General features: G+C 49.9%; 1 protein-coding gene and 1 long non-coding RNA gene across 2 annotated transcripts in view; one reads left to right on the top strand and one right to left on the bottom strand.

Moving 5' to 3' along the window:
- Positions 1-8,564, top strand: part of LOC122463550 — a 35,304-nt gene extending 26,740 nt beyond the window's left edge. The window contains exon 5 of the long non-coding RNA XR_006287018.1: positions 251-8,564. This is a non-coding gene — a long non-coding RNA (uncharacterized LOC122463550). The remainder of the gene's footprint in view (positions 1-250) is intronic.
- IL10RA (interleukin 10 receptor subunit alpha) lies at positions 8,561-16,872 on the bottom strand. Its single transcript, XM_027824816.3, has 7 exons — positions 16,699-16,872; positions 13,988-14,108; positions 13,597-13,781; positions 12,873-13,042; positions 11,709-11,859; positions 10,666-10,790; positions 8,561-10,116 (listed from the first exon to the last, which is right to left on the bottom strand). The coding sequence occupies exons 1-7, from the start codon at positions 16,760-16,762 to the stop codon at positions 9,142-9,144; spliced, it is 1,791 nt and encodes a 596-aa protein (XP_027680617.2). The 5' UTR covers positions 16,763-16,872; the 3' UTR covers positions 8,561-9,141.
- Positions 16,873-21,248: the final 4,376 nt, after the last annotated feature.

Here is a 21,248-nt window from a genome sequence, read left to right as displayed (position 1 = left end):
TCATCAGCCCCACTGCTGCTGAAAACACCCAGTGAATACACATGAGAACAGGTGTCAGGTACACAGCTGGGAAATGGGCTTGTCCTCTGTGACTGGACACACCTGCCTCTCTGTACCCAGACAGCCTGTCCATTTCACCCCAATTCAGCATTCTCAAGGAGAGCCCTTTCCCACCAGCACCCCAAGGCATTGCTGCCTGCCAGAAATACATGTGTATTGGGAACCTAACCTTTCCCCTCTTTCATGACAGGTCATTGGCTCTGCAGAGGTGGTTGTGTGAGCAATATCCGTTTCCCTGTGTCTTTGCTCAGGATACTGCTATCCACTACATGCACTGTCTCTCTGTCCATCCTCACTGGGCTGGGACGTGGCCGCCTTAGCTTGTGTGTGCGGCTAAGAAGGAATCAGAGCAGCAATGCGGTGCAAGTAACAGGCTGGACTTCAGCTTCTCACCAGGCTCTGGTTCCATCCCTGGCACTGGTGCTCAGACAGCAGCCTGGTTTGGGTCACTAGGGCTGATAAGAGAAAGCATCCCTGTCCTCCCTGTGCTAGGCCCACGCTCTTCAGTGGCTGATAGTCATTACAACCTGGTGGGTGGGTGGCTTTTGGGAAGCTCCCTACATTCCCCAGTGGAAAAATCTCCTTGTCCCACTTCTCACTGCTGATGATTGGTATCCTGGTAGCACGCAGGGCCCCATGCTGTGGATCAGGGCTCTGCTAGGTGCTGTAGACGCAGGACAGAGACGGTCCCTGCCCTGAGGAGCCTGCTGTCTTAGGATCACGTGAGAAATGAGGTGGGCCCAACAGACGGACTGGGAGAGCCCCAGGTAACAGCACAGTGATGGCTGGCACTAAATGGCCCCTCGCCAACTCCTCCGGGTGACACCCAGCTCAGAGGTGCACAGCTGATCATCCCAGAAAAAAGCCTCCAGAGTGGATGAAAAGCAGATGGGTTTGTCCACATTGAGCCCAGCTGACCATGCTGCCCTGGCGTGTCGCAGTCCCTGGGTGGGAGAGGGCACGAGGATAGGCAGCTATTGGCTGGTCTGCAGCCCCACTGGCCTTGGTGCCTCGTGCTTGCAGAATGTGGGGCTGCTCCCTGGGAGCCAGGCAGCCACTGGTCTATCTAGTGCCATCTCTTGTCCTGCTGTTGGCCAGCTTTCCCAGGCCTGTCCAGGGGATTGAGATTTCCCCTCAGAAAAACCCTTGCCATGACTGAGGCCTGTTGGGTGGTGGGAAATCCTGGGTTTTCCCCGGCTCCTGTTTCAATTCCCCCATTCACAGGCCTGCTCATGGCCTCAGTCTGGCATGGTGTCTGAGGGAAGTGACTTCCTCTCCAGCACCAAGTTGCTGCCCACAAAGTAACAGCTGAGCACTTCCCCCTCCTGCTCCGGAGCAGAGATGTGGGAGCGGCGCCTCCCCTGGCCCCAGGAGCAGGGGCTTGTCCACATCCACAGAGAAGTAATGCACTGGAAACTGGCTGGAAAACTGTTCCCAGAGAGTCACAGTCAAGCTAGAAGGGCATAATGAGTGGGGTCCCTCAGGGATCAGTTCTGGGTCCGGTTCTGTTCAATATCTTCATAAGTGATTTAGGTAATGGCATAGAGAGTACACTGATAAAGTTTGCAGATGATACTAACCTGGGAGGGGTTGCAAGTACTTTGGAGGATAGGATTAAAATTCAAAATGATCTGGACAAACTGGAGAAATGGTCTGAAGTAAATAGGATGAAATTCAATAAGGACAAATGCAAAGTACTCCATTTAGGATGGAACAATCAGTTGCACACATACAAAATGGGAAATGACTGCCTAGGAAGGAGTATGGCGGAAAGGGATCTGGGGGTCATAGTGGACCACAAGCTAGATATGAGTCAACAGTGTAACCCTGTTGCAAAAAAAGCAAACATCATTCTAGGATGTGTTAGCAGGAACGTTGTAAGCAAGACACAAAAAGTAATTCTTGCGGTCTACTCCATGCTGATTGGGCCTCAGCTGGAGTATTGTGTCCAGTTCTGGATGCCACATTTCACGCAAGATGTGGACAAATTGGAGAAAGTCCAGCAAAGAGCAACAAAAATGATTAAAGGTTTAGAAAACATGACCTATGAGGGAAGTTTGAAAAAAATTGGGTTTGTTTAGTCTAAAGAGAAGAGAAGACTGAGAGGGGACATGGTAACAGTTTTCAAGTACATAAAAGGTTGTTACAAGGAAGAGGGAGAAAAATTGTTCTTGTTAACCTCTGAGGATAGGACAAGAAGCAATGGGCTTAAATTGCAGCCAGGGATGTTTAGGTTGGACATTAGGAAAAGCTTCCTAACTGTCAGAGTGGTTAAGCACTGGAATAAATTGCCTAGGGAGGTTGTGGAATCTCCATCATTGGGGATTTTTAAGAGCAGGTTAGACAAACACCTGTCAGGGATGGTCTAGATAATACTTAGTCCTGCCATGAGTGGAGGGGACTGGACTAGACCTCTCGAGTTCCCTTCCAGTTCTGATTCTATGATTGGCTCCATGCTGTGCTATCCCTTCTCCATGGCCAGGTCCAGATACAACTGCTCTGTGCCCAAAGTAGCTTGCTCTTAATGAGCGTGCTGGGCAAGTACATGCAGCCAATGTGCTGGCTGCAGGCAGGGCTGCCCCATACAGAGGTGCCGGTGGCAGGGTGTTCTCTGGGTGTGAAATCAAACATGCCCCTGAGCAATTTTGTTCCCAGACCCTTTATTTTCAGGATTATTGCTGTGCCATTTGCCCATTGACAGGGATCCTACCCTGCTCTGTTCAGCCCCCGGAATCCATTTCCCAAGCACCCAAATGTCAGGCCAGGAGGACTAGACTGGAGTCTTGTGGACCTGCTCCCAGGGGGACAGTCCTGGTGACTCCAGCGGCATGGGATTGGCTAAGCAAGTCTCATTCCCTCCTTCCAAGGGATGCAGCTTTCTCCACTTCTCCTGGCCCAGGGAGCAAGGCACTAGGACCACGGGTCAAATCTGGTCTGCCCCAGGCCCAAAATAAGATGGCCAATTTCTTTGTGTAAACGGGAACCATCATAGTCTCTGATTCCGGTCTGACTCCCCCACATTTTCAACAGAGCTCAGCTTTGGTGTGGGGTTCTTCCTAGTTTCGAGTGGTCACCAAAGCTGGGGGAATTCCTGGGCTCTCGGTTTCTTTGAAAAGGAGCCCAAAAAGCAGATGCTCCATTTCCACTGAAATGAAAGTGTTGCAATTTTTGTTTCTCAAATAACTTCTCCATCCACTATATCATCCTCAATTTCTTCTGCTGTGCCCCACTTCCTGGGGTGGGGAGGGAAACACTGGCCATGTCTGTATTGGGAGCGAGCCCTGATGCAGCTGCACCCAGTGCAAGCTACAAGTGTAGACTAGCAGAGCTGCATGTGCACCGGCCCAATTACCTCCTGCTTGAAACGGGGATAAGAGACACCAGTGCACACCTCAGCTTCCCTTGTCTGCACCAGGGCTGGAGTCTGGGGAGATTCCTCAGTGCTGAACCCCACACTGCACTTCCACCCGTGCAGCTTGGGAGCTGCTGGAAGGAAAGCGATTCTGTTCCCACCGTTCTCTGCTGTGGAATTGTTTCCTGCAGGGACGCAATGCAGCCTAGTGCAGGGGGCTGGGCGTCAGGACTCCTGCTGTGGAATCTTCATGAGATGGCGATGATAACCCCAGCAGTATGGCCAGGCTTAGCTCACTGCTGTCCGTAGAGCGCTTTGAGATCCTCTCTGGAGCAGTGCTAGAGAAGGGCACATGCTGTTATTTTATGTGGAACTGGGACCTGTATTTTCACACTTTAGAGCTGGAGTTGGGAGCTTTCCACCACTAATCACTCATGCAAAATACACTGGGGCAAAGGCAATTAACTCCTTGCGTGCCAGGATCTAGTGCCTGGCAAGACCCACTCATCGTTAGCACGTGCATGTGAAAGAAGGGCGGCAGGGCCCTCTGCTGAACTCTTTGCATGGTACAAAATAAACAGGGAACACAGAAAACTCACAAGCAGAAGGTTACAGAATGTGTTGATGGGCCACAGAAATTGATAGTTATTTTTGTACAGGTGGGGAAAATGCCTTGTACAAAATGAGACTGTAACAAACTTCCCTCTTTAGTGAAGTAAATTAACAAACATGGAAATTTGGCCGTACAACATGAATAACGAAAGCAAATACTTCACAAAAGCCCCAAATGCTTGTTCGTGGTTTTCTGGTTGCCCTCTTCAGGACATGAATGTCCCCTAATGCCCCACGTGTGAGCAGCAGTGTGATAGGGTGTGCGTGTCTGAGCAACAAAATCTGCTGGCAAAATAGGAAATCACCAGAACAGCATTGAAATAAGAGGGGTGGGAAAGCGAGCGTCCTGGCTAAACTCCAGCCTCGGCAGGAGAAGCATGGTCGAAACACTGGAGCAAAGGATGAGGAGGCAGGAACTCCCAAATTACCCCTGCACTGTCATGGCTGTGGGTTTGGCATGCTTCACCCCACTGTGGGCAGTGCAGTGCAGTGACTGCTAGGGAAACGTATGGGCATTAGGATATGTTATCTGTGATTGTCAGCTACGTTGCCAGAAGCAGTGTCAAATTGTGGGTTGCGCCCTTGTGTCCCCAGCTGCAGAGCGTTTGTGCTTTCTCGCAGAGGCGTTCAGCTCGCTACAGACTGCAGGGAGGAGGCTCAGGGACTAGAGTTGGAGACAATCTGCAAGCAATGACATTGTCTCCAGCACTGAGGGAGGGAGCAGCAGAACCAGCTTTCATTGCTCTGTGCACTTGTGTATTCTCTGCAACCTTTGGGCTGCAGGGTGTTCGTACAGACACATGCCATAAGCAGAGTTTTTGTAACAGTGCCTCTTGTGCCGTGCAATGCAAACCTGCCAATAAATGTCATCATCATCAGCAAGAGTGACCACCATTAACTTACTACAAATGAACTGTCCCACGAACACAGAACTAACCCCCCAGGAAAGTGCCCTGTGGCAGTTTGGTTTTGATAGGCAGGTAGGTGCCCTAGGCGGATTGCATGCAGGTTAGGCAGGGCATAAGGGAAGGGATTTTTGAACAATGTATGGGAAAATGTTCTCTCAGAAGGAAAAACACAAAGAAAAAGCAAAGGTCTAGTTCAGCAGAAGGCATGAGAACAGAATCAAAGCAGACTAGCTCCATGGCAGGGTTTGCAGGGGAGCAGAGCTACAACCACAAGAGAAGGCCTGCGAGGAGGGTGCTAAGTTTGAGAGTGCTGGAGACCTGCCGCTTTGCTGAGCTGGGACATCAACAGGAAACAGAACAGGTAAAAGTCACGGCAGGGGGAAGAAGCTGTCCTCTCTCATGGCCCCTTCCTGCGGGTGGGGCGGGGGCGCTGTGTAAATACTCCTGAGCACAGTAGGACTAGAGAAGTGAAGGAGAGGTGACTGGAGAGCTACAGACTGGCTGCGGCAACTGGGGGCTGGACTCCTTGTGGCTTTTTTGCTCACTTCCTGCACATGAGAAACTGGTAGCAGCCTGGGCCTGGAGCCAGCCAGAGGGAGTGTGTTCAGCCCTTTAGACCAGATTAGTGAGGCCAGATGAAATTCTCCTCCTTCCTGCCTCCCCCACAACTCCTCGGGGTATTGGCTTGGAAAAAGTGTTCCTTAAAATTGGTATTTTTATTATTTGTATCATTGTAGCATCTAGGACCCCCAGTCATAGACCAAGACCCCACTGCGCTTGGCACTATACAAACACAAAACCAAAAGTCGGTCCCTGCCCTAAGGAGCTGACAATCCAAGTATGAAACCAGAGACAACAGATGGATACTGAAAGCCTGATGGTGAAGTACGAGGACCCAGAGAGACAGGGTTATTCTCTACAAGGCTGGAATAAGCCTGGTTCTAATATCCGCCTTTGCCTCTGGGGGTGGGAGGTTCCTAAATGATAAAGGGCTCCCACAGGTTTCTCAGCTGGATTCCAGCTGTGCGTAGAGCTGCGCCCCTGTGTTTGTATGCGCACGTCTGTCTGCCTAATTTGTCCATCTATCCTAGCGCGATGACTGATGGACCAATGGCTTTGTAATGGCAGAGGCCACTCCCTTTCCTGTCTTCTCTTCCCTGTCCCCTTGTCCCACTTCTCTTACCATCACCCTTCTCTCTGCTCTGGTGGCTACCCTACACACAGCTCATTGCTGAATGGTGGGCCTGGGACATTGGACAGTGGACACAAGTTATCCAGAGCCACAGATTCTCCTTGTACTTCTAGGTCCCCTTAAATATGTACATACTTTAATCTTATTGGTTGGAAGGCGTCCACATTTAGTTACATACTGTAAGCCTGTTGGTTGAAAGGAATTTGCACATGTGCAATCTTGTTGGTTGGGAAGAGTAAGCATAATCATTTACATAGTGCAACCTGATGGCTGAAAAGAAAGGAGGCCTCAAATGAGAGCACTTGAGGGGCAGGCACAGATAGACATATCAGAGATGTGTGTGTGTGTGTGTATATATGGTTATGTCGTTATTCCATTAGGGGAGGGTCTTTTCCATATGCGGAAACCTGCCATAAAGAGACCACTCAAGGTGCTAGCAAAAATGAGCCCTAATTAGCATTTCTCTTTAGCCAGAGCTGGAATTAAATTATGAAGTAAGCCCACTGGAAGTGGCAAAAATAGGCAGAAATGCTGCTGGCATGAGCGAGTTGCACCTTCCTGCAAAAGTCAGATGTAACCACCCTTCACGTCTCTAGCTGTCTGATACCATGGAAAAATGTGCCCCACTGGTGGAATTTCCTCTGGACTTTGAGATGGGTCAGTTCCTCCTTTCATTACAGGAACTTCTGCTGTGTCACTGAAAGAAACAGTTGCATCCAGCTCTCTGCCAAATGCTGCAAATTAAACTTGAACATAACAAGGGGAAACTTCCTGATGTGCTGATAAGGACGATTTTTTTTTTTTTTTATTACTCCAAAGTCCTACTCATCAGCTGTGTTTAGCTGTGTAACCGGTTTTACTGAAAAAAACCACAGTGAAGTTTCTGTGAAGTTTGGGTGACTCTAGGAGAATTCCTGAAATGCCCTGGTAGGAGTTTAATTTAACCCACAACAAAACGCCCTTTGACCTTTTGTTGTGTTTCCATTTCTAAATGTAAGAAGAAGAGTGGAAATGGGGCAGGATGTGCCATTGCTTTGTAGCTTGTGTCATCATTTAAATCTGTGTGATGTGAAGGTAAAATTACTCCCATTCAGAGGGGAGAGGAGTTGCTGTGACCTTAAGAATCCCTCCCAGCCAGTTGTCAAAGGGTTCACTGTTGGGTAACAGCAACTCCTACCAGGCCTGACAAACGCCCTCCACCGAGCACACCTCTTTCATGGGCTGAGTCCATTGATGATGTCATGTGAGGGCACGAATAAAAATGTATGTCACACTGATGCTCATCGCGCGAGATGTGTGGAGGGATGCTATTTAAGGAGTTGTGTACAGGTGCTGAAAATACCTTTCAAAGGCTGTCACCAACCAAAGAGAATAACCAGGTTTCTTCCAGCCAGGAGGTAGGAGGTGTAGCTCTGTCGGAATGGAAATTGAGCTTTGTAATGGAAGCCCTATTTACATGGGATGTCTCCTGGCGGCTGGGCAGTCAAGAGGGAGACAAGACACTGGAGAATGAACCACAGGCAGTTGCCCTGTCTCTGAGGGAAGACAATGAACTTTGAGGAGTATAATGGGAAGGGAGAAAGACCCCTTTTGTCCGGCACCTGAGGAAGCAAATGGACAGTGCGTGTATAGTCATGAAAACAGGATCTCAGTCAGGCTTGGCTAAAACGGGGTGAGATGAATGTCCTTAGACAGAAGGTTAGCTGCGACGTTTAGTCTTTGTTTTATATGTAACCATCCCGTTTCCATCATCCTTAATCACCGGCGCGAGAGTTTTAGTCTTATGACTATAAATGGATCTGTGCTGTGGTGTTATATAGGAGCTGATCCAGAGTTGAGCTGTACAAGCTGTGTACACTGTTCCCTTGGGGACAGCAAACCTAGTATTACTGTGAGTGTTCACCAGACAAAGGTCTGGACACTACAGGGGAATGCTTCAAGGGGACTGGGTGCATATATTGTTAACTTGCAAGGCAAAGAAAGGGCTGGCATAGCCCAGAGGAGATGGTTTGGGGGCTAACAGACTGGAGTGGTCAGGGAGCTGACACCCAGTTAAGCACCAGCAAGTCTCTCTTTTGCAGGAGGAAGGGGTGTAACACAAGGTGACTCTCACTGCTGTGTGCCCTGAGAACCGTCCCAGTTGCCCAGTTTGCTCAGATGTAAACACGACAATTGGTGCATTGCCTTTTGCTCATGATTTGTCACCGAATACACCAAATTTACAGGATTCACTTGGGAAAACTGCATTCCACTGCTGCCAGCTTATGTGGACCCGCAGGAGAGAAGCTGACCATCTTGCTCCTGTTCCTTCAGTTCTGATCTAAAAATTCTCTTTCTCATGTGCATGGTAACTGCACAGTGTTGCAGTTCCCTGATCCCTGGAAGGGAAAACCCAACTGTAGCTTCAATACTCACACACAAGAAGATACACTGAAATAAATGACACCATTTGTCTTTTATATATTTAAAAATTAAATAAATAACATTTCTTTGAACAAAAGAGGCAAAACATTTCCAATAGTCAATATACAACGCTCATAAATATGTCAGGGGTCTTGCTGTTAACAGCCCTTGCGTGAGAGAGGAGAGGGAAAGGATATCTCTGGGCCCCAGGACTAATGTCCATGCAGAAATGCTGCACAATTTTAATACAGCTTACTGCCTCTATCCCTTTCTTCCTACAGACACGTTATATGTTTCCAGCAGGGAAGAGACACGTTCTCTGTACTGAATGGGGATGGGTGGGAATCTCTGTCATGGCCAACTGCCCTGTTTGGTGGAGGCTGTGTCTGTGGATGGGGGGTAGGCTGCAGCTCCCTCAGCTCTGCAGTTCTGATGTGGCTCCCATCAGCACAACTTTCATGGTGTTGGCAATAGCTTATCACAGTAGCTGCTCCCCCAGGGACACCACTACATGAGGTAGTTAAGAACAAATCATACAAAGAGAGCCTGCTATGCTCGCAGCTCCCCATGTGACGCCTCGCTCCAGTCCAGGAGCAGACTCCCCCCAGCCTGGCCTATCGGCGACTGTCCTTGCAGTCAGCCCCCAGCAGGCTCCGAGAGTCGATTTCCAGGCAGAGTCGCTCATTTGAATGTAAGCTGGAGATGAGAGGCAGGGTGCCCAGCAGGTCTGTGTTGAAGATGTCCAATGCAAAGGGCGCCTTGGGGAGCTCAGGGAGGGATTTCGAGGGCACAGAAATGCCCAGCGCCCCGTAGTTGAGCAGACTCGAGCCACTGCACTCCAGCCTGCTTGTAAAGGCCAGGAAGCCTGACTCCCCAGCGAGCACCGAGTCTGCATTGCTGCAGGCAAGCTCTGGGGCTGCCTGCTTCAAATAGCCTTTGGCTAGGGCAGGCTCAGAGCAACCCATCTCCAGCGTGACATCTGTCCCGCCAGGGCTTTGTGTGGGAAGCCGTCCCTCAGTTTTGTCCTGCTGCCTCTCTACTGTACCCTTCGGCTGCTTCAGGTACCCACGAAACTCCACAGCCTCCTGGCTGAGTCCCCTGGCCGGAGGGGAACAGTCACGCTCTCTTTCACGCTGGTCCTGCCCCTCATCCACAGATGTATAGTCCCTGCTGCTGGAGGAGTGTGTCAGGCACGGGGAACCCCTCACCAGGCTTATGCCACTATCGTCACCCCCTGGCAGCTGTCTTTTGTAGTCCTGGCTCTCTGAGCCCGAGAACTGGCTCAGGCCAGAGGAAGAGTCTTGTAGGCAAATGCCGCTGTCGGTGCTGTTGCAACTGCTGTCCCCCCCGGCTAGGCCTTCCGGCTCCAGCAGGCGCTCACAGTCATCAGGGAGGGTCAGGAACACGCAGCCCTTGTCTGGTGGCTGTTGTGTAGGGCTGGAGCTGCTGTCCGTGCTGCTGTGTTGCATGGTGTCCTTTTGGCACATGGAGAGTTGCTGGACTGACTCCTCATCCAAGCACACAACCACGTCCCTGGCCCCGAAGGGGAAGTGCTCGTGCTCTGACCCAGAGGGTTTTAGGAGAGATTTCTGGGAGGGACGGAAAGAAGCAGGAAGATGGGTTATCTTGCTTTGTTCCCCCATTCTCTACTTGTTTCTGTTTGTTGCTTGGCTCACTCCCCACATCTACGCCCACACCAGCACTCGCCGTAGGGGGCAGTGCTCTGCTGGTGGACCCACTGCAGCAGTGGATACCCCTTTTGGAGGTGCTGAGCACACCCAACTCCCATTGACGCCCTCTGGAGCCACCCATGCTCTGCATGTCTGACCATTCGGCCCAGGGGGCTGCAAAGTGGGCAGGAAAACAGAGGCCCTTTTGAAAACATGAGCAGTGTGGACTGGTGGCAAGAGCTGAAACTAGACCCGGGGGCTTTGAATTCTGGGTCAGCCCCTGCCTCCTGGAGAACGTGGCTCCCAAAGACTGGGAACCGAAAAGCTCTGTGCTCACGCAGAGCAGCGATGCTGTGTGTGGCAGGGATCGGCCTGCCCACTGCACTTAGCAACAATACGCCAGAGGGACCCTGGCACACTGGGAGTCAGAGAGATGCACATGTGGCCATTAGCATCTGGTCGGCTTACCAATATGGCTGGTGTCCTGACGGGTTGCTTTATATATGCACAGAGTAGAAGAGTGCCCAGGAGAAGAGTGGCTGAGAAAACGAGGAGGAAGATGCCAACGCTGACGGATATAATCCCCGTGCTCTCTGGAAAGGAACAGAAGACTGGAGTTAGCGCGCCCTTGTGGCACAGGCTCTTGAGTCACGCCGCCATTGTCGGTCAGGCAATAGGCAGAGATAAGGGACGTGAACCGGGCTGAGGCTCTGACAAACGAGGTGTGTCCATCTCTAGAGCCTCTGATCTCAGAAGCCCCAAGTGTGTGTGTGAGGGGGGATCTCTGGAGGGCTAGTATGTGTGTGAGGGGCAGTATCTTGGGGGGAGCTGTGTAAGTGTGACGGGAGGATCTCTGGGGGTGTATACGGCCTGGCAAGAGGATTTTGGGGCTCCCCAGTAGCTTTATTCTCCAGGGCCATATCATCACAATCTCTTCTTCCCTCCCACACACATTCCTCCAGCCCCTCCTCCCTCTCCGCCTGTCCCTGTGTGCAGTGGCTATTGCTATACGCTAGGCGCAGGCAGCAGCAGGCCCCAGAGGCTGGGCGCCCCTGATCTCGCAGGGCGTGGGAATCATCTCAGCCACAGGGCTCTGGGAACGTCGTGAGGACTTCAGAGCTGGCCACCTGGCTCTGCTGTGTCATGGAGGGGTCCCTCGAGTGGGGAGGCTGAATGCTACCTCAAGAGCATCCTTCCTGGGGGAACTCTCTGGGGCAGAGTCTCCCTTGTGCCTAAGCTCCACGTGGAGTACAGGAGGATCTGGGGAATGGAAGGCATCAGGATATGGCCACAGCTCTCTGACTCCGAGAGCTAGTCTGCACTGGACCCGACCCCAGGCGTGAGTCAGAGCAGCCCAAGAGCTGCCAAACCATACGTCAGCAGCATATGGTCCCTAAGGGTCCGCATGGCAGCTGAGGAGCAGGCAGGGAAATATCCAGCAGTGGCTCTGCCAGAGTGATGGGTGGAGCTCAGACCCAGGTAAGACCAATAGACCCAGCGTGTCCATTTACCGTCCTTCTTGGGGATCGTGACACACTTCTCCTTGGTCATGTTGGAGGCGACTGGCCTGGAGAGGACACGTGGCTCTACACGGACGCAGTACTCCTCGCCCCACAGGAGCATGGGGATGTCAAACTCTTCTCTGGTCTCCACCTGCACCTGCTGAAATAGTCACCAGAAGGACTGTCACCTTTGGCAGGCTGGGCACTAGTGACCGGCACAGAGCGGCCCAGGCTGGGGCTGCAGACCAGAACCTGGGGAGTTTCTTGGAGATTTGGAGGTGGTTCTTTCACCTGATTTGGCCCCTGTGGTTCTGGGTCTGAAGTGGGCCTGCTTTCAGGCTGGCTTGGGCATGTCTTGGGAATAGCCAGATGTTCAAGTGAGCAGCTGATCTCATGAGATTCCCACTTTTCCAACAGTGCAGGTAGCTGAGGGTGCAAGTGTGGCCTTGTGGCTGGGACCTGGGGCAGCAGCTCAGGACTCCTGGGTTCTATTGCCAGTTCTGTCACTGACCTCCTTGGTGACTTTAGGCAAGGTGCTTATCTCCCTGGGTCTCAGTGCCCCATCTGTAAAATGGGGATAACCATCTATTGAGCTTATCTGTCTCTTACTCTGGTCTGTGCAATGGGGCCTTGCTCTAGTGTGTGGCCATTAGGTGCTATGCACACACATCACAATTACTTGCACCTGATCCCTGGATTGGCTTCAGGTCTGAACACAGAACACCTTGGCCCATGTTGCTCTCTGTCTGTCCATATTAGAGCAGGTCAAACATTTAAACTCTTTCTCTTGAAAACCGTTGCTCTTTCAAAGTTGTTTTCATTTTACAGTTCATGGTCCATAAATGTTCTGGGTTTTGTGAAATTCTTTTATATTTTTAATTGAAATGCTCATTCTCATTGACTGAAAACCGACTCAGCAAAATGTCCCAGTGACGGATTTGGGATCTATTCCAGTGCCAGTGTTGGTGAAAACCTCACAACTTATTGTTTATAAAAAAATTCAATATTGTTGATTCTTTTGTAAAAAAACAAAAAATTTAGTTTAAATCATGGCAATTTTTCAACTTAAAAATGTCTTGTTCAAAGCATCTCAACCAGTCCTAAGTATGAAGGCCATCAATACTGCCCCCCAAACCCCTGGAGTCTGAATGACACAAGTGCTGGCTGTCTCACCTGGAGATTGTCTGACGCCCTCCTGACATACGTTCTGTATTGTCTACCATACTTTTGTATGTCTTTGTATGAGACCGTCTTGTTCCCCACTCTCAGGATCAGCTGCTGCACGCTCACGTGGATGGTGTTGTCTCTCACAGACAGACTCACATCTGATAGACGCAGAGTAGCTGGAAAAACATAATACAGAATCCATGAGAATTGTTTCTCTTTCGTTCCGCTAAGAGAGGTTTGTTCTAATCACAGGAGCCCAGTGTCAAACAGCTCTCGGCCCACATGCATTTCAAGTGCCACTCTTCTATTCTATTCTATCCAAGTTCTTAGCCCACCCTCACCATCCCAGCATCTCACCCCTGGCAGTAGTGCATTAAGTGCTGTGACTAACATCTGTCACATGAGGTTTGTTCAAACTAAACCAAAACAGTTTGTCAGAATGAACTCTGGCACAGTGACTCTGCCATGAACTCTCTTGAGCACCGTGGCCAGCGCACGGGCTGTGAGTGCTTTATGAATGCAGCTGTCGTTATTAGCACTTAGTGACTAGGCACCTGAGTAATCAGATACCAGGGGTCAGGAGTAAACTCCCCAGCTAAGCAGAAACAGAGCTCTGACACCAAGCACGTGAAAGATATTTGCTAGCAGCTAAATCAAGTTTACAGGATGCAGTTTTGTGGCTATGGATTTTAGGGTCCAGAAGAGAAAATGATGGAAAAACCCCAGGTACCTTCTTTTGGGGAAAAAGCGTTCGTCCTGGCCCAGAGAGAGGTGCGGTTTCCAGATACTGCCCTAACTCTTGCATAGTAGCGTGGAGAACGTGGTTGAGTGTCCATCATCTGGTAGGTCAGATTGCAGGAGTGCCCAGAGATCCCAGTGCAGTCTGGGACAGCCGTCCAGGGAGACTTACCATACCTGTAGGGAGAATGTCATTCCTTAATGAAATGTTTTCTGGGTGTGGGAACCATTAGGGCTGCTGGAAAGTTAACACAAGATTTCTGTGAACTGATTTGTACATTAAATATCAGAGCAAGTGTACATTAAATATCAGAGCAAGTGTAAAGCAAAAGTGACTTGGGTTTCAGAGGAGAGTTCATCTCCCTATGGTCCTGGGAACTTACAGCTTATATTCCACTTCATACAGCGTGTCACTGGAGTAGTTCACTCCGGGCGTCCAGTGCAGTGCATAGTTGAAGATGTCAGCAACAAATCGCACTTTGCCTGGTTGGGACAGACTCTCACCTGCAGGAAGGAATCAAAAGGGAGAGTTTGCAGCAGGCCAGTCCTGGGGATGAGCCAAGGGGTCCAGGTGCATTGTGGGGTGTGATCTTATTGCAGTGGTGTGCTCACCTCAGCACACACTCCAGAGCTGGGCCTGGGGAGATGTCACTGTGGACAGGAATGTGGGGGAAGTTCCAGTCTGTCTCGGAAACCCAGCATTAGAAGCAACAACCCTTTCATTCTACTCATCCTCCAGCAGGGCCCATCCTTCTCCGAGCGAGTGTCTCCTCTGCACTTATCATGGAGAAGACACAGACCCTCTCCACAAACAACAACAGGAATGAACTCTGCTCCCCCTGGGAGCTTCTGCAGAGTATTGGGTCATAGCTATAAATATCACCTCCCTGGGAGCAGCTACATCATCTCTGCATCAGCTGCTCTGCTTTTCCCTCTCTCCATCTGTCTTTCATGTTCTGTCTTCTCCTGCTCCACGTTCCACCCAGTAGAACCTTCCTGAGCTTCAGAGCCCCACATAAGTAGCCCATGAACAGAGTCATGACAGCAACGCCAGCCATATGGTCCACAACCCCCTAGTCTCTCTTACTGCACTGTATGGTGTCCGCAATCCTCCCAGGGGGCTCAGTGTGAAGCTGCGTTTGTTTGACTCCATCACTGCCCCCAGGCTCGCTCATTTCAAAGGAAAAGGAAAGAACATTTTAAGCAGAGTGCTGAGCTCTCAGTGATCGCACCCTGGCGGTTAAACTCTCAATGCCTGGGGCCAGCAGCTCATCCTCATAACACCTGCCGTGACTTTTAAAATATTCATTAGGTGCTGTCCACACCTAACAGGAAAGCCACAGAGTGAAACTCCAAGCAAGAAACTTGCTGAAACCTTTTTCTTTCTTTTTTTCTCCTTAATACCAACAACAACAACAAAAACAGAGGTGAGAAGCACCAACCCATGGTTCCATTTTGAAAATGTGTAAACAAATGTTCACAGGTTTCTGAGTTCGGAAATTCATTGAAACTGGCTCTTTACCATAGTTTCAATTTTGACAAATCTGCATTTTTCAATGATAAAAACTTTAGCTGAAAAATTCCTGACCAGCTCTAATCAATATCCTCATTTTGCAGATAGGAAAACTGAGGCCGAGGGAAGTTAAGTGACTAACCAAAGATCACCCAGGAAATAAGTAGCAGAGCCAGGAATAGAACCAGATCCACAAGTCCTAGTCTCCTGATCAGTCCCTGGACCATGAAGTGTTGTGAAGAATATTTATTTAATATTTTGACAGTGCTTTGGCAATTAAATTGTTCGATGTTATCCTCTTCCCCCACTTTGACTGAGGGATGGTTATCTGACACTAGTTTGCTGAACTTAGAACCACTTGACAGTTATCTGAAATGACACAGAAGTGCTGTACTTGCTAGTGACAGATTATGCTAAAGGCAGGAAAGTGCAGAGATATTTTCAGAAAAATCCCAGCCAGAGGAAACCCAGCTCCTAGACTTGACCAGGTGAGAGTGGCATTCTAGGGAATGGGCATGGAGAATGGATTTTCTAACCAGACAAAACACTGTCCGTGGAATTTGTTTGAAAGAATTTCCTGTCACTTTGTTCCTTTCTGAAGCTGCTGCTGATTTAATCCAACTGAGATGGGCTGCAAGCTCCTTGCAGTCCTGGGTATTTTGATTTGTGGGCTATGGAGGGACATCATCTTCCTTGATGTAGCCAGTACAAGCATGGATACAATGGCAAGTAAGACACTCAGAGAAGGAACACATCTGAGAATGACTCTACCCTTTAGACAAAACCCTAGGAAGGCTGGTCCAGTGGTTAGAGTGAGAGGCAGGACACCTGGGTTCAATTTCCTCCTTGGTCACAGTTACGGACTGCCTCTGGGACCTTGGGTAACTGCAAACTTCAAACGACTTAGTTCTCAGCTTGCATCCAGCCATCCTGCCACTATGTGGATGGGAAAGACCTCTGGACTCCAAATACCTTGTGTCTTCTGAGCTGTAACATTTCCAGGTCCAATGTCAAAATATTATCAGCTAACGGCAGTTACTGCTTTCCTGTTTACCTCCTTTGCAGCAGCTGCCGTTCAATAACAAATATTAACCCACCACCTGCTTCCAAAGCCATGGTGCGCCAGCACAAGTGAGCAAAGCTCAGGGGGGTTGGTGACGCTGACTTCACAGAGGGTCTTTGCAGTGACAAGGGGCCATGTTCATAGGGAACTGGGGTCCAGATTAGCATTCCCCGAATGGAGACAGACGATGTACGGGGACAAATGGGAATTTCAGGCATTGAAGATGTGTACTTCAACTAGAGGAGAGAGTGATGGACTTCCCTCCTGCCGCTCTGCCAGTGTCACCCAGAAAATCTCATGTGAAAGCAAGGATACAAATAAATATGAATGAAATATTAAAAATCCAAGAGGTTCCACACACTTCCCCCTATCCTCAGCCCACCTAGCCAAGCTCTGAACCCCAACCCTGGGCTGTGAATCATGGCGCTGAGGAAGGAAGGGAGCAGGAGACCCCCTAGATTAGTATTTAAGAAGTAGGGAAGTCACTGGCTGCTGATTAAGGCTTGAAGATGGCTTACCATATATCTGCAGGCAGAGGGACACCACAACCCCCACTGTCAGTGCTGAGAAACCTGGTGCCATCCTGGGACCTGCATTGTCCGCATGTACCTAGCTGGGAGAGCAGAAAGCTGTGATCTCTGTAAGTCTCACTATCACCCTTGTTTTTCCTCTGGGAGGCTGAGCTCAGTATGACGTCTGAGGGGGCGTCAGCATTACACCACAGCTCTTCTGCTGTTTCCACATTTCTCTAATTTCCGCCCACTCCTCCGCGGCTAATTTGTCAACAGCAGTTGGGTATTTCCTCCAACTGGCCTATAACGAATCACGCCAGGGACTTTTCTATGAAAAACTGCTAGTTACAGAAAAAAGAAAATCGCACCAAATGGTCTATCCACCCCTTGGACAACGGTCCTTTTGCTATTACAATAGAATGGAAAAGCACATCTCATGCCCAGTGGGCAGGGTGGAGAAAAATCAATGTTGAAAAAAAAAAGTATTTAAATCAGATTTTTTTTATTTTTTTGTTTAAATTATAATGTCTTTCTTTTTAAAAATAAACCGGTTTAAAGTGAAATCTGAATTTGATACAAGATATGTTTAGGCTTCAATTTGTTATAATCTCTTAAAACATTTAGATAAAAATTAAATGTGCTGAATCCATGAGTCTCAAAACTTTGAGTTAAAGGTGCTTTTCTATATAAAGAAAGTGTCAGTGGAAAAATTTCCAACTTTTGAGATCAAGCTTTTATAAATATGGCACAGTAGGTCATGTACTGCTCTAAGAGCTTGTTTTGTTTAATAAAATAATTTGATTTCCTGACGTGTGTTTAATTAAATTCCAGTTACCATCCTAAAGCAGCTTGACACAAATCATGAGCAAACAGTTATATGATATAATAAATCAGCAATATCTCACCCACCATTTTCTAACATAGTAAAATGTACAAGTAATTAATAAGAAGCTGAAAAGATTAAGCTATGTACTGTGCTTAAATAAATAAATATAGTGATAGGTCCACTCCTAGGTAGCAAAAAGATGTACCAAATTTGGTGTAAAGGCTCTATTTAGTAGTAAATCAACATATTCTAATGGTCATATCAACCAATGAGAATGCACCTTGCTTTAGAAAATGACTGAAGTACAAATGGAAAAGTTGATTAAAATCAATTATTTAAATTGCAGTTTTCCACTTGGGGATTAAATCGTAATTTAAATCAATCCATCCTGCCAGGGGGAGAAATTCAGTCCCATGCAGACAGTCCAGCATCGTCTAGTGCATGCAGTGACTCTTAACAATGATTTTACATAAGGGTGTGGGAATGGCCAGACTGAATCAGACCCATGGGCCAACTCGGCCCGTGTCCCATCTCTGACAGTGGCCGGCACCAGCTGCTTCAGAGCAAGATGCAAGAAACCCTGAAGTTATGAGATCAGCTGCCCCCAGATCTTTCTGACTCCCAATTGTTGGAGGTCAGATCATGCCCTGAAGCAGGAGGTGTGATAGCTCTTCCTAAACTCTGGGTTGTGTTTAAATGTCCTGTTCTAAACAGCAGGCGTTGGGGATTTTCTGAAGACATCTTGGTATTTATATTTTTGGCGGGGGTCACTGGGCTCTTCGGATTTTCAAAGTTTTGGGTGCCATCCTACAGCCCAAGGCCAAAGTGGTCTGCGAGAGATCCTCCCAGCATCTAGATCTAAGGCACTGAACAGTTTCTTGCACATGCTTGAGCTGGGGTGTGGGTCTGGCCATGCCACAGTGCCTCATTCATGCCCAGCATGCCAGGACGGATTTGCACTTGCTTTGTACTTCAAGCTTTGTAAGGCCACTGAGTTTATTTGAATGCTTTGTTCTGCTGTTGCAAAATGAATCCAAATCAAGCCCCTGGCTGGGGGGTTTTTCCTGTGGGCGATGAGCTGTGCAGCAGCCCTCATGTGATAGAGGCAGTTTCTGTTTCAGAAACTCAAGTAGAGCTGAGGGGAGAAAGAATTTCCCACCTCTGCCTCCTCTTTGTAAATAAACAGAATGAGACAGAAAAGACCCAGAGAAATTAAGCAGATGTCAGCTCCTTGGCACACCCATGATGGGCAACCTCAGCCAGCTCCTGGGCTGAGCTCAGGTCACTGGCTTGCAGAACTCCGCAAAGGAGAAGAGCTAACCAGTCCCATTCCTAGGGGCAGCAGATTGGGTCCACTGGGGCTTTGTCCTGGGTACTTGTAAATGTCTTAAGCAATGAGGCTTTCACTGCCCTCCTCAGGAGGCGATTCCAGAACTGAATAGACGAGATCTCGGAGGCAGGAAATTTCTCTTCTGAATCTCCCCATTTTCCTGGGTATGCACCTGCTGGCACCCTGCAGATGAGCCCCTTAAATTCAGATCCTCACCCAGCCCAGATGTGAAACTCTAGCTCCTGCAAAGTGAGCCTGGAAATCCTACAGGAACGTCAGGTCTTTTGCAGGGCCCCAGAGCTGAGAAATGCAGGGCAAGGTCCCAAGCCCATAAGAAACTCAACAAATGGGAAAATAAACACTGCTACCCCAGCTCTAGACCAGTGGCACTCACTGTGCTAGGGATCAGGCTGCGTCGCATGGCCTAAGAGCCGGGAGTTTGCGGGCGGAGGCGGCCGGAGGGCAATAGATGGGGCAGCAGGTGTGCACAATTCCACTTGCTACAACAGCACGGCTGCCCCCTGCTTTCTCCGGGGACTGGAGTGGGGGAAGTTGCCGGTCCCCTGTCAATTCACAGCTGTCCCCTTAGTCAGATCTGATCCATGCTGACTAGAGGGCCCCGCCGCCAACACTCCACGCACTCTGCTACTTTCTGTTTCAGGCAAAACCCTTGGAGTGAAAAGCCTGAGGAAGAGAAATGCAGAAGGAGGACGCACTAAGAAAGCAGAGCATGGACGGCCATGTCCAGCCGGGCAGGGGCTGAGGGGTCTGGGGGAGGCTGTGCACAGTTTAGAAGAAAATGAAACGGATTGAGGAGAAATCGCAGCTGTGGAGCACACTCATTCTGAGAGTGCTGGTTTCACACCCCAGCCCGGCGCTGCAGGGCCGGAGCTTGTTTGGCAGGAAATATCGAGGGCTGCTCCTAGCCCCCCACCCCCACCCCGGCCACTCATACACACTGGCTTCCTCATGAATTGAAGAGAGCTCTGCTGGAGACGCTGCACCCTGCTGCCTTCAGCAGCACGGCAGGGCTTTGCACACAAGGTGTGCTCAGAGCCGGAGGGGTCAGGTACTTTCAGCAGCGTTCCCAGCACACGTGTTTCAGACACACGGGAGGCCTGAGATCCAGAGGTGCCTGCTGGGTTCTGCGGGGCGGCAGGTGCCTTCTTTCCAGATATGTGCTGTGCCTTCAGCATCACAGCAGGCACCTGCCGGCCCGGGGACCTGGGGGCGTTCGGCGGCAGGGCAAGCACGTGTGTTCCCGACATGGCTTGTCCCTTCGGCAGCATCGCAGGCATGTACGGTCTGGATGTGCCTGGGCCGTTCACAAGCGCCAGGCACTGCAGACACACCCAGTATCTTCAGCTGTTCACCTACTGCCTCTGGGAGTCCTAGGTCCACAATACACCTCCCATCTGTCTGCCAGGGCGAGCCAGCCCACCTGGATATGGGCTTGGAGTCCCGCGACAGGGAGCTGATGTGTCAGACTGAGGAAAGAGGAGAGGCCCTTGGACTCCCCTGGTGGGTTAATCTGCCCAGCCTTGTGTGGGCAGCAGACAAGATAGACTTTGCTCTTCCTTGGCCCCAGCCCTCTGTATATCCCACAGGCTTCTTCATCAGTTACCATGTGCAGATGCCTCCAGCCCTGTCCCATGGCCTACGAGGGGGTGACAATAAACGAGGGCAGAGTGGCTGTGCCTATGCCCAGCTCTGTACTAACCCTCCACACACCAATCTGTCCTGGAGAGGGGTGTGGGCTCTGCTCAGGAGGGGACACAGGGACACAGGCTGGGGAGGGCAGGTTTGAGGTTTATGATCATATCAGATTATGAAAGTGCTGCTGAGTTTCCCTTTCATGCTCCAAGCTATTGACTAATCTCTGCTTTGACCACCTGCTCCACATCTCCAACAGACTGGAAAGCACCCAATGGCCTCGCAGAATGACACGAGTTTCAATAACTCGGTGAAGTTCCTACAAGTGACAGCCAAGGGTGTTAGAAGAGGGGACAGGGAGCTGGGATTCAAAGGTCTGTTCTGGGTTGTGCCACTGACTCACTCTTGGCCTCGGGCATGTCACTCCACCACTGCGTGGTTCCACTGGAGGAATTTTTGCTGCTTGTGAGGTGTTTTGTGAGATTGAATGAGCTCATTGTCCATGCTAGCTCTGGGCAGGTGCTGCTGTCAGGGTGAGCGAGGCACTGCAGAGCATTGGTCAGGGCTCAGTGTCCAGTCCTGTTACAACTGCCCAAGCAATGGGGCTTCCCCCAGGGAGTCTGTTCCCCAGCTCTTTGCTTCTCATTACTTGGAGATTTTCCCAGAGCCGCACCCTACGGTTTTCCTCTGCTCAAATTCACCCCAGTTAAAGGATTAAAACTGGGAAGCCAGGGGAAAGTTTGGCTT

This window comes from Chelonia mydas, chromosome 22 (assembly GCF_015237465.2).
Source record: "Chelonia mydas isolate rCheMyd1 chromosome 22, rCheMyd1.pri.v2, whole genome shotgun sequence".
Lineage (NCBI taxonomy): Eukaryota > Metazoa > Chordata > Testudines > Cheloniidae > Chelonia > Chelonia mydas.
Note: the sequence above shows the minus strand (reverse complement) of the source record. Positions and strands in the feature narration are given on the sequence as shown.

Coding starts and splice junctions, on each gene's coding strand:
- IL10RA (XM_027824816.3), bottom strand. CDS start 16,762: ATGGCACCAGGTTTCTCAGCACTGACAGTGGGGGTTGTGGTGTCCCTC. Junction 14,109..16,698: donor CCTCTGCCTGCAGATATATG/GTAAGCCATCTT, acceptor TCCTTCCTGCAG/GTGAGAGTCTGTCCCAACCA. Junction 10,791..11,708: donor CACGATCCCCAAGAAGGACG/GTAAATGGACAC, acceptor GTTCCTTTCCAG/AGAGCACGGGGATTATATCC.